General features: G+C 53.7%; 3 protein-coding genes across 3 annotated transcripts; 2 read left to right on the top strand and 1 right to left on the bottom strand.

The window, feature by feature from the left end:
- Positions 1–1,797: 1,797 nt before the first annotated feature.
- AYL99_06792 (hypothetical protein) lies at positions 1,798–6,757 on the top strand (the record flags this gene model as incomplete). The annotated part of the gene is made up of 2 exons (XM_018838301.1): positions 1,798–2,548; positions 2,607–6,757. The coding sequence occupies 2 exons, from the start codon at positions 1,798–1,800 to the stop codon at positions 6,755–6,757; spliced, it is 4,902 nt and encodes a 1,633-aa protein (XP_018692861.1).
- Positions 6,758–8,147: 1,390 nt separating this feature from the next.
- On the bottom strand, positions 8,148–9,686 carry AYL99_06791 (hypothetical protein; the record flags this gene model as incomplete). Its single annotated transcript, XM_018838300.1, has 2 exons — positions 8,148–9,492; positions 9,541–9,686. 2 exons carry the CDS (start codon positions 9,684–9,686, stop codon positions 8,148–8,150), a joined length of 1,491 nt encoding a protein of 496 aa, XP_018692860.1.
- Positions 9,687–10,259: 573 nt separating this feature from the next.
- On the top strand, positions 10,260–11,409 carry AYL99_06790 (hypothetical protein; the record flags this gene model as incomplete). The annotated part of the gene is made up of 3 exons (XM_018838299.1): positions 10,260–10,638; positions 10,695–10,809; positions 10,866–11,409. The coding sequence occupies 3 exons, from the start codon at positions 10,260–10,262 to the stop codon at positions 11,407–11,409; spliced, it is 1,038 nt and encodes a 345-aa protein (XP_018692859.1).
- Positions 11,410–12,483: the final 1,074 nt, after the last annotated feature.

Below are 12,483 nucleotides of genomic sequence, written 5' to 3'. Positions count from 1 at the left end.
GGCAAAAGTAGTTGTAGAATGGCAAACGCATAGCGCCTAGTTCATTGACACCATTCATTCGGCGTCCCAGAGCACGATTGGATTTACGTGGCCATGGCAAGGGTAGAGGGCAGAATAGAGATGTGGTCAAAATTAACAGAGGGAAATCACAGGTCAGGTGACGCCAAGGGGTCCTCGGACACTAAGCAGCCGGGCTCGTTGGTCGCCACCAACCGACCTCACCTCTTCCGCTACCTTCTGAATCGAGGGGGCCCGGAATTCCACAACTCTCGATTTTCATCACAAAGAGAGAGAAAGGGAGAGAGAAGTCCAGCCTTCAGACCGATCTAACGATGCGACACACATGACAGGTTGATGCTGCAGCCAACATGTGGTGGCGGCTCGGGCCCTTAATCCAGGGGCCCTTTCCCTCCCAGACATAGGCGCATATATGGCGGAATGAGAAACAGTAGGGATTTGTGTTGAACAAGTCAAAACAAGAGAGATCGAGACCCAAGGTGAGCAGGATCGTGGCTCATCTCATATCATGGTGTGGCACAGCAGCGGTGGGCGGTGGTGGGCAGCACCAGGCCAGAGTCATGAGTAATGTCGTCAGCGTACCGAATCACGTTAGGAGACCCTGCATGATTTGCTCAAGCCTCTAAGGTTTCCAACCTCAACTGCACTCCAGGAATGTCTTTCTCTTCTCTTCGTCTGCTGTTCATTTTTAGCGTTTCTTTCCTTGCCTTGTAGAAGATCCACACATTCTCATGCAACTCATCCACTTTTCCCAAGCACATCTTTTGTGGCCCCCCTTCCTCCCCCCCTCTCCACACACTCTCGAGCTGCCTCTGACCCCCGTTCTTATTCTTGTTTCGTGCTCTCTTGTCTGCCTTCTTGTGTGTCGTATGTGTCTGTGTCCGCGATCTGCCTTCGAGCAGCTTTCGCCTAACCGGGACTCTTCTCTCTCACGCCCTCCCCTCCAGTCACCTGGTGGTGCTCCTGTCCAACAGCCCTCGTATTTGCAGGTTGGCTCTGACTCTCTTAGCTCATCTTTTGCCGTCGACCTGGGAGCATTAACCTCGCAACATCTCGGCATTGAACCGGCGTCCACTCAGACTCGCTTCCTCTCCCTTGTCACTCGTCCTCATACACTATCTTTCCGGACTAAGGCTCAAACCTTGTCGACTAGGCCGCATTTTTCCTTGCCTCTGCCGAGTGTCTGTCCTTCCCATCGACCTCTTTCTTCACCCCATTCCTTTCTTGTTCTTTCTTCCCTCAGCCTCTTTCTTCCTTCCCATTCTATTCTTCCCCCTCCCCCGTTTCGATACACCCAACTACTCCCCGACCCCGTATTTGAGGATTGTCCTTCTCTGTGCTTTTCCCCCACCCGTTCTGCATCTCTCGCTTTTCGACTTCGGGATTTTTACCGCGTCGACATTCACCAGCCGACTAGGCGCTAAAAAGACCCGCACAACGCAGCATCCTGGCGCGTGCCTTGTCCGAGATATAGTCCATACTATCGCCCACTCCGCCGACCACGGTATTTTCCTCCCTTCTCGGTCACGACTGCCCTCCTCAAGCCTCGACTTTTCCTGGACTTGTTTTACGCTCTCACTTGTATCGATTCCTCTGTAAAGTCTGCTTTGAGACACTTATTACCCATTTATTTGGTGCCGAGACGTCCTCAGCTGATCAGCTGCGAGGAAGCCGTCGTCGCTGCAGCCCTACTCAGGTCAACTCCTCCCCCGGTCGACATGCGATAAAGCAGGGCTTACCGCACCTGGTTTTCCGCCGCTCGCTTTCTCTCAACTCGTCATGTCGACAGTTGAGAGTCCTCCAGTCGCGACAGCACCACCAGACCCCCGACCCAACGAGCCGTCAGATGCACCAGCACATACACAGAGCGATGCACCGTCAAGCGCACTTGGGAATGGTAGTCGAAGTGTAGATGTGTCGCCTGGACCTGAGACTGCGCCCGCGCCTACGCTCACGCCTGCGGGCCCCCTCGACACGCCCCAGTCACAGCCCATGACTGCGACCGCGTCCACTTCCTCGTTACAGCCGCCCCTCGAGAATGGAGACAATTCTATCACTGGCCCGTACGGCACTCGCTCAAGAAATCGGACAGGTGGCACGCGCCCAAACTACGCCGAGGACCGGGAGTTGGATCTCGAAATAGAGGCACTGTCCAAACCGAGTCGGTCGAGTAAGCGATCATCTGCCGCAGCGAGCGAGCAGCAGCAGCAGCAGCCTTCGACTCCGAGCTTTGCATCCGTCAACAACTCTCATCACGACAAGCCCTCTGAAACTGCCCCTGCGCCCAATGCATCAACACCCGCTCCTAACACGGCTCCTGCACCTTCGAAGAAAAGAAAACATCCCGGCAGCAATCATACCGTGGCCGCAAACTCAACGATGGGCAACGGTTCGCGCTCGAAACCTATCGCCTCGGTGCCGTTCAGAGGCTATGTCGAAACAAATATGATGAGCTTTAAACGCTCTGGATATAAGCTGAATGCTAAAAATCAACTGGTCGCCGATGACGGCACCACCATTCAGGCCAACGGTACTTCCGTAATCCCCTGGTAATATCTCTTTTGTATTATGTGCTGATTGACATCTAGACCATGTCTACCTCATCTGCGAACCTCCGGGAGAACCCTACTACCTTGCGCGTATCATGGAATTCCTGCACGCGAAGAACGACCCCGACGGTCCCATCGATGCCATTCGAGTCAATTGGTACTATCGCCCCAAAGACATCCTCCGAAGAGTCCAGGACACACGGGTTGTCTTCGCTTCGATGCATTCCGACACCTGCCCCCTCACATCGCTGCGCGGGAAATGCAACATCCGTCATCTCTCGGAAATATCTAATATGGACGAATACCGCGGCCAGCAAGATTCTTTTTGGTTTGATAAATTGTATGACCGCTACATGCACCGATATTACGAGGTCATTCCCACGAGCAAGGTCGTCAACGTCCCGCAGCATGTCAAGACTGTCCTAGATCAACGCTGGAAATTTGTCTTGGTTGAGATCGGCCGCGGTCGTGATCTGACCAGTGAGAGCAAAAAGTGTACAAAGTGTGAACAGTTTGCGAGCAACCACGACTCCGTGGACTGCGCAGTTTGCAAGCGGACATACCACATGCAGTGCGTCCGGCCACCGCTGCTGAAAAAGCCTGCTCGAGGGTTTGCGTGGGCCTGTGCCCATTGTAGCCGGGCCCAGGAAATGAAAATGGACAATCGAAATACACCCGCAGGCTCAGAAGTTGGTCATGGGGACGAAGACGACCCCATGGATGAGGACGAGGACGAGAATCACGCAAAGAGTCGGGACACCCGTGAAAGCAGCATCGCACCCGAGCCACATCCGGCACCGACCAAGGAACAAATTGCCCAGGCAAATCTGTGGCCATGGCGGTACCTCGGTGTTCACTCTCGGGTTGAAGATGCACTAGACTATGATGATCGGATATATCCTCGAGCAAGCTCCAGATTAGGCCCTCGGCACCAAGCCAACGTCAATGTGTGGCACGGGCGTCCCGTTGAATTAGTGAAGCCTGCTGAGATCAAGCGAAAATACTTGAAAAATGCGCATCACATCAAGGGTGCCAAAGGCTCCAAGGACACCGGCACCGATACCGACAGAGATCAGAAGCTGAAGCGTCCTAAGTGGGTGATTGACGAGCCGGTTGGCTACGTCCCCCGAGGACAGGATGAGCCTGTTGAAATCAAGGGCAAAAAAGAGCATACTGCTCAATTGCTCTTCAAGATGCCGGAACCAGGACAACTTTCAGAAAGAGGGGGTGATGACGTTTCGGGACCTGTTGATCCAGAGTACTTGGTTGACGACTACATGGCGAGGGTCAAACCAATTGCTGCCAAATACAATCTGCTCGATTCGTCTGTTGACTTTCTCACCAAAGCGATCGAAAAGCTGCAAGAGAATGAATATAATGTCGAGAAGGCATTGAAAGCCATGACGGAACTCAGCTTGAAGGGTGACTTGAAGCAGCCTGAGCTCTCCCGCGACGAAATTAAGCGTTTCGAAGAAGGTGTAGCTAAATACGGAAGTGAGCTCCATGCTGTGACTCGCCATGTTGGAAATGTCAAGGAATCTCGGATTGTTCGGTTTTACTATATGTGGAAAAAAACCGAAAAGGGTCGACAGATCTGGGGCAATTTCGAGGGCCGACGTTCGAAAAAGGAATCCAAACGAGCGGACAAAGAGGGCAATGTGCCCAAACTCCTGGACGATGTTGCTCATGACCAGGATGACTCGGCCTTCGATGATGAGAAGGCGGCGCAGAAGAAGCGAAGCTTTGTCTGCAAATTTTGTTGGACTCAACATTCCAGGCAATGGCGACGTGCACCGGGAACGCCACCGGGCACACTGGTACCCAAGGATCCCTCGGCGAAAAACAGTAAAGATAAGAGTGGGTGGCTCACACTGGCTCTATGTGGCCGATGTGCCTATCTTTGGCGCAAATATGCTGTCCAGTACGAAGATATCGAGGAAATCTCAAAGAAAATTGCATCCTCGGGAAGCCGGGCAGCAAAGCGCAAAGTGGATGAAGAACTCTTGCGTCTTATCCTTGAGGCGCATCAGATGTCTGGCGATCCCATCCCTCCACGAGCGGTCGACGAGGTCAACAAGGCTGGCTTGGAAGTGCCCCAAAACATCATTCAACCCGAGGAGCCTCCCAAGAAGAAGGGCAAGCTCGACAAAGACGCCACGCAACCCGCTCCTGATGTCGTCCCGGAGAAGAAGAAGGCGCCTGAAAAGCCGCCCGAACCTGCCGCGATCGAGCCGGATCCGCCCCGGGTCAAGGTCCATCCCTGTGCCGTGTGTCGGGTCATCGATGCTCCTGGTCTGGAACTGCTTAAGTGCCGTGACTGCAGACTTCATGTACATGGTGCATGCTATGGAGTTGGGAAAAAGACAAACACGAAACCATGGTTTTGTGACATGTGCCGAAACGACCACAACCTACAGGTCTCAACGACCTACGAATGCGTTCTCTGTCCTGTCAAATACACAGCCCAAGAGCTTATGGAGCCTTTGAGAACATCGCACAAGAAGAAGAGTGATCGGGAACGTGAAAAGGAACGCATCGAACGAGAGATCATACAAGAAGCCAGCCGGAGATGGCGAATGGAACAAGAAGCAGCAGGTCGTCCTGTCAACCCCCGTGAGGCCCTCAAGAGGACTGCCTGGAACAACTGGATCCACATCACTTGCGCCCTCTGGACCAAGGAGATCAAATTTGGCAATTCGGAATTGCTTGATGATGCAGAAGGCGTGGGTTTCATCCCCCCAGAACGCTTTGAGCCGATATGCAAAATCTGTAAGCTATCTGGGATGCCTACGGTGAAATGTCACATGGCCAGCTGCACCGCCTACTTCCATGTCGGCTGTGCACACCAGGCAGAGTACATATTCGGCTTCGACGTACAACCGGTCAAAAGTAGCAGACGCGACACGGCCAACATCATGAAACTCGGTTCAGAGACTGGCATTGTCACCGCAGGGATCTGGTGCCCGACCCATGTTCCTACTACTTGGGTGCACGGCATGCTCGAAATGACGGACGCCGAGATAACGGCCATGCAATTGTTCGCTCGCACTTATAAGCAGGTGGACAACTCTGTGACAGGCACTGTCCGGCGCGCTGCGCAGTTTGCCACCAATTTTGCGAGCTCTGCACCCGCGGTCCAGCCGCATCAGCGGCGGGAAAGTACTGTCAACGGGGCGCCAAATGGAACCATCAGTCATACTGAGAAGAATGGTGGCACGAGTCTTCGAGAATCCCCTGGAGCCACTGGAGTGGGCGAAATGCTGGTGGGCTCTGACACAGCACCAGCTGAATCCGCGGCGCACGAAGCCTCCAAGAAACGGAGCGGCACTCCCAAAAAGTGCTGTACTTGTCTTGTGGATGCCAGTCCCAGATGGTGGCCCCTCCAACAAGAACCACCGCCAGCTGCTAATGGCACACTGATTGAAATGGTCACGGACGAAACTCAGGTGAACGGCTCACTGGATACTGTTGTAACCAATGGCGCGGTCAAAGCTGAACCCGCAGACGGTACGACTCTTACCGCAACCGCTGGTGGCAAAGACCGCACGATGTATCAGTGCCACAAGTGTCATATTCTCAGGCGAACACCCCCTTCATCTCCATCACAGGTCAAGCCTCGTGAGAAGCCTGTACCACTGGATCCGGAGCCATACAAACACCAGCCACCGTTCCCTCCACCACCCAACGTCTACACGTTGAATAGACCACCAATTGAAGCACCACCGCATTCTCATCCTCTTCCTCCACCTCTTCCAGCTCCAACGTCTCATTATCCACCTTGGCAGAGCGGTCCTCCTCCCCAATGGTCCTCGCCCGGCGTGCGAGCAGCACGTCACCCTTCTCCGCCAGCTCCGCCACTCTACGGTCAGCCTCTTTATCGACCCCCTCCTCCGCCTACACTACCCCCGCCGCCACCAGCCCCCGAATACAGTCAATCACCTTATAGGCGGCCAGGGCACCATTCGCCATATGGCACCGTACCCACCTCCCCCCACCACCCGGCCCAGGTCTGGTGCCTCAGCATTCACCCCCTCCCTCAGCGGCTTATGGGCATCACCCTCCTCACCATCCTCATCACGCTCATCATAGCATTCCACCGCCTCCAGTTCCACCGCAAGTCACGCGTCCACCATCACCTCCACGATATAGCTCTGACCGGCCCCCGGTTCCACCACCCCATCTTGGACTAGGGCCTTCGAGCCTTTTGTCGCGGGGATATCCTGAACCAACCCGCCAGTCGACTCTGGATTCTCCTGTGAGCGGATATGCAGCGCCTCATTCTACTGCTTCGAGAACGTACGCTCAAGGTCCTCCGCCACCTCCGCCACCTCCAGGCATGAGACAATCTCCGTCAGCACAGTCTCTGGTCCAAATTGCCCAAGCGGCTGGCGATCAGTCCATAGGAAGACCACATTCCAGGCAGACGAGTGTCGAGATGACAAACACACCGCGGTTTGGGGCCAGGCCGATCACGGGGAGCCCTCAACAGAGACCACTTACGCCCTCTACCGCTCCAACCTTCGCCAGAGACGACAGGAGAGATGCGTTAGGGGCAAGTGCTAGTCCGAGCGTGAAGAATCTGCTTTCTTAGGAAGACCAAGACACTCACGACAAGAAGAGGATCAAAGAGCAAAAGGGTGGCTGGTGGAGCGTCGTTTCTATGGATTCGGAGGACAATTAATTGATAAGTTTGTGTGGTATTTGCATTCGAGCTCTTTGGGTTACTGATACCGTGGTCAGTCAGGAAAGACGGTTCTACCCAGGATTGGGTTTTCGAATTTGTTGTGTTAGATACCCCTGGTTAAGGCTTGCCAGTCTTAGAGCTGTATGGATCAGCTCTCCGTGGGGGTTTCTCGGATATTCCAGCAAGCAAACAGTGTTATGTCGAAGGCGCAGGCTGTATGTTCAGCGTCAGTCTGCCATTTCTCCTGTACTGTTAGTCCGAAAAGTGATAGTGCGAAAGACGAAAAGAAATGCGAAATGGCGGATGGAAAAGGGGAAGGAAAGACAGACTTGAAACGTGAAAATTGAGAACCTTAACGAAGACAAAAGACATATTTCTAGAAGCATTGTCCAACCAATTCAGTCAGCAAGCTCTTCTGTCCCTCTATCACCCTTTATATTTTTACACTGCCCTGATGAAGTCCGGTGCCACCAGGGCAACAAATACATCGCGATAATACAGCAGCAGAGCAGCAGTGGACTCGACTCCTACCTGTCATTCATTGCGTGTGTCTGTCTTTGTCGCTGGATAGGACGGCGGTACTCTTGACCCGCCGAAGGGGGAATGGAATGAATGGGTGGAAGTCAAGAAAAGGAGGCCATTCGATAGCTAGAATCCGATTCGAGAGCCAGAGGCAAGAATGACATTTTGAATTTCTTGGAAATTTCTTGGGACCGTGCACCTCCACATGGCAGACGGTTCCCAATGCCGAATCTATGGCGTGAAGATACTCTTACAACATCAACGGTCGCACTGGCACCGTGCATAACTCAGTCGACATCAAGGCTGATGCAACTCGTGACGGGACGAGAGGACAAGATGTGTGACAAAGACCACCACAAAGGTAGTCAGTCAGACTATTCCTCATCTTCGTCATCGTCGTCAATGACTCTCCGCTTCTTGCGGGCCGCAGGGCTGCCCACGGTTCTTCTGCTTTCTCCAGCGTCGCCATCCTCTTCGCCCTCGGCATCTTCATCCTCGTCCCGCATGGCGCGTTTGGGAGTCCTGTCTCGGTCCCGGTCTCTGGCACCACCACGAGTGCGGCCTTTGAGGACCGTCTCGCGTCCCTCGATCTCCAAGTCGTCAACATCTGGATCGGATTCCGCATCGTCGACTTCCGCTCCTGCTTCGTCTTCGTAGATCTCGGGTTCTTCGTCGCTCGCAGCAAGGAAGTCGTCTTCGCGATCATATTCGTCTTCCCTGCCCCGGCGGCGGAATGATTCCTCGTCCTCGTCGTCCGAGTAGATATCTCCACGCCGATTCGTCTTGCGTCGCTTAGCGGTGGACTTCTTCCCTCTTGCCGTGGGCATCCCGTCATCATCTTCCAGCGCGGAAATGGAGAGACCAGCACCCGATGAACGACCGATCCCGGATTTTCCCAGCACGCGGTCCCTACGCATGAATTGCCGGTCTTGAGCAGCCTCCCTTCGACGATCAGCCCGAGCACGCTCCTTTTCGAACATTTCGGCGGCCTTTTTGGCGAGTTCGGGGTCTTCTTTGACAGATTTGAAGGTGGTGGGGGATTCGTGAATTTGTGTGGTGGCAGCAATGGATTGTCGCAGTTTCATTTCGGCCTCATCCGCTTGGTCGCCCGCTGGTTGGACCTTCATAGACGCATCGAACGGGGCAATGATTTGTAGATCTATCCCTGCGGCCGCATGAGGCGCGGCGAGAAAGTGATTTGTTTCTTTTGTAGGATCGTAGTCTTGCGAATTGGAGAGCTTCTTGGGCCAACCTTGTCGCATGGCAGTGGTGGAGATACGGTAATGGTCTTGGGGCTTAGAGGCGATCTGTAAAGTGAAGCTGCCGTCCGACCAGCGAACGATGCGGGAGTTTGATTGTATGACTTCAGGGTTCTTGGGATCGCGGCGCCAGAAGATGGAAGTGTTGGCTGTTGAGAAGGGAGAGAATTTGACAGTAGAGTCTGCCGTGGGATCGCGGCCATCATGCGGCCTGGCGGGTGGTTCGTAGCTCGAAAAGTCAAAGCTTCTGTGTTTGATGCCCAGGAAGTTCGGAATGTTCAGGAGGTATAGTTCGTCACCCCCAGGCGGTTTAACTCGTGCTATGTCCACGTCCAGCAGTTTGAGTTGTTTCTCTTCTTCGTAAAGGCCCTCCTCGTCTTCCACGGTTGGTGCGACGCGATCGTGTCGGCCCTCGTCATCGCCAGAGTCAAGTTCCGAGTCGTCTAATTTTCTATGGAGGCTGCCGCAGGTTAGTGAAAGTTCCACAAGACCAGTAGGAGAACCATACTTATTCCGCTCGTCCCCGTCTTCTTCATCATCATCTCCGAATAGATCTCCGTCACCGCCGTCGGATGCAAGATCGCCATTGTTATCTTGGAACTCCTCTTCCTCCAGAGTGCTGTTGCGGGGAACAGAGTCAACCTCAGCGGACATTCTGGCGGCGACTTGAGGGATCTAGATTTCGAGCGCAGGACGACAGATGGGTGTGCTAGCAATAGTTGTGAAACGATTGAACCGGGATTTGACACATCTCACGAAGAGATAACAAAGAGGCCAAGATAGAACGTGTTCGCCGCCTGAAATCTTCACGTTGAGTGCGTGGAAATGAATTGCGAACAGTGTCGCTGGCACCAGGTACGAGACGACAGTTTGGAGTCGACATTGGTCCACAAAGGGCTAGCGTAGTGCTCACGTGCCCCTCGCTCGGCTGAGTTGCGATCTGCGGAATTAATTGTTTCAATGAGCGACTCCTTCTCCTCACTGTCAACAAGTCACACTGGTTACTCCTTTTCACCACTTACACCACGTCGGCGACCAGCAATCGTGTTGTGAACAATCGAGAGTATTGCCCGACCCTTTGCGGGTATATCTCACCGTTATGTCAAACTTTTTTCAGAGCGTGTAAGTTAACCCTGTCATCTTCAACTTCCCCTGATTTCAACTTCTCCTGCTTTCACCGCCGACACCACCTGTCTTGACTTGTCCCTGCCACTCTACGCATTCGAAATGGGCAAATTCAGGTGGAAGATTTCTTTGCAAGGCCTCAAGCGAGCTGTCAGTCCTACCAAACATGCTGCAGTTGCTGACCCTTCTCCCAGTCGACAAGGTTTCACTCGAGGCAATACCAAATCCAACCAAAACCTCAAGGCTCAGTACAACAATGGCCAATCTCAGTCTCCGAACTCGCAGCAAGCCCCTCCTCTTCCTCCCCTGACCAATTCGCCTTCCATCTCCTCCACATTCAGTGAACAAAGTGCCTATATCGAACAAGAGCCCAAGAAATTCCTCAATGAGAAATATGCCAAATGCTCGGTCAAGGGGAACTTCCTCACGCTGGCTGCGCAGCCGAAGAACGTCGAACTTGGAGAATGGCTAGCCCATCAATGTGAGTTGACATGCAGTCTTACAATCTGGGTGTGAAGAGACGCTCATTTTCTACAGTGGTTGAGATGAATCGACTGCTCACTGGGATGATCCAGGTCATCCAAGAGGTTGACACCAACACGGGACTGCCGCTGTGCAATGAGCAGCAATGTCCTACAATGTCTGCTGGGCGGTTTGTTTGAATCCCATTACTCGGCCAGCGAATATTCCCCGACTGACTCTTCCCAGTCTCACTTACACCTGGCTCGAAAACGGTCGACCGGCCAAGATCCCCGCGCCTCAATACATCGTCCGGGTTCAACGCTGGATCGTTGGGAAAATCCACGATGAGAAGACCTTCCCTACCGCACCCCCACCAACCGACGACGAAACATCCTACATGTCCGGTGACACTGGCACTGTCACACCCTCGGCCACCACGCCAATTGCTGCCCCACCATCCAACCTCAACCAATCGACGCTCGCAGGCGCTCAAGATGAATGGATCGGCAAGTCCTCAGGTTTCCCGCCACATTTCCACGCAGATGTCAAGGCCATCATCAAGCAGATGTTCCGCTGCTACGCGCACCTCTACCACTGTCACTTCACCGATCCCTTCTGGCACATTGGTCGCCACGCAGAACTGAACAGCTGCTTCGTCCATTTCTGCACTGTCGCAATGTACTACGACTTGATCAGCAAGAAAGACATGGAGCCTTTACAAGGACTCATTGACATCTTCGTGGCGCAGGGCGTCATTCCCAAGGAAGCTGTCCAGCAGCATGTTTCCTAGAAGTCTGTGGAAATGACTGGGTACCCTGATGGCAATCAATTAGTGACATGGCATTGTCTCGGGCGTGTTATGAATGAACAGTGATGCATTTAGCGAGCTGGCGTCTTGGCGAGTGCGAATGAATATGGCACCGATGTTGCCGAAAGAGTGTGCAAATGAGCTTTGAATTAATGACGTCTTCGTGCCAGGGGCAAGCCCCTTGGCTTCGCACGATCAGGCTTCCTTTCCTTGCGCTTCTTGGCTGCTCCCTTCCCTGCTATACATTGCTAACTTGAGATCAACAGGCACTGTGACAGCAAGTGCCAAGTTGGCTTGAGGATCGAGTGGGAGAGTTGTGGCTAACCGGCGATATGCGCGTTTGGGCGGTCTGGCGTACGGTAGGGACAACAACTGGAGACCTCATTAGAAGTCAAGCTACACCTAGCGATACTCACATGGCAGCTGTTGTACTGTGCTGGAGGACTCTGGAATCTCCGTTCTGGTATCCTCCCAACAGCCCTTGCACTCCGACAATGCCCTACACATATCAGCCTCCGCTTCAACTACCATGCCGCAAAGGGCTATATCAGAGGGGAAATCTTCCTTGGATCATGCCCCAACAAGGCACCACAAGCGAAAGCTCTGCACAGGCTCAAGACCGTGCCCTCAGGGAAGGGCTGACAGCGCCTGTCGTTCGGAACATCGGCAAAGATGGGCCCAGGCTGCCACACTCCTTTGCTGACACGGAGAGACACAAGGTGGATTGCCAAGGGGTTAGCAAAGGTGCTCGGCTCGTGCAGCCTGATGACTGTCTCCCAATAACGTGGACGAGATTCAGCCTCACCAAGCCTGGCCAAGCATCGCGCTCTTCTCCTGCTTGGCATTGACGAAAACTCTTGAGCTGGAGCGTGGCTAGGGCGAGTCCAAGATCATGCACGAGCTCTTGGCCCATCATATAACTTGGTGATGGATGTTGCGGCCCCAACTTGGCATCGAGTCCGCTGCTTGGAACTGTCGACGCCCAGTGAGAATGAGGAACGAAGGAGATATATACCTGGGGATGGAGTGCAGAAGGTAGATTCAATGCAGCGTGTG

The sequence above is a fragment of the Fonsecaea erecta genome (assembly GCF_001651985.1).
Source record: "Fonsecaea erecta strain CBS 125763 chromosome Unknown Scaff5, whole genome shotgun sequence".
In the NCBI taxonomy this organism is placed as follows: Eukaryota; Fungi; Ascomycota; class Eurotiomycetes; order Chaetothyriales; family Herpotrichiellaceae; genus Fonsecaea; species Fonsecaea erecta.
The sequence above is the reverse complement of the archived record's forward strand: the minus strand, read 5'-3'. Positions and strand labels throughout refer to the sequence as shown.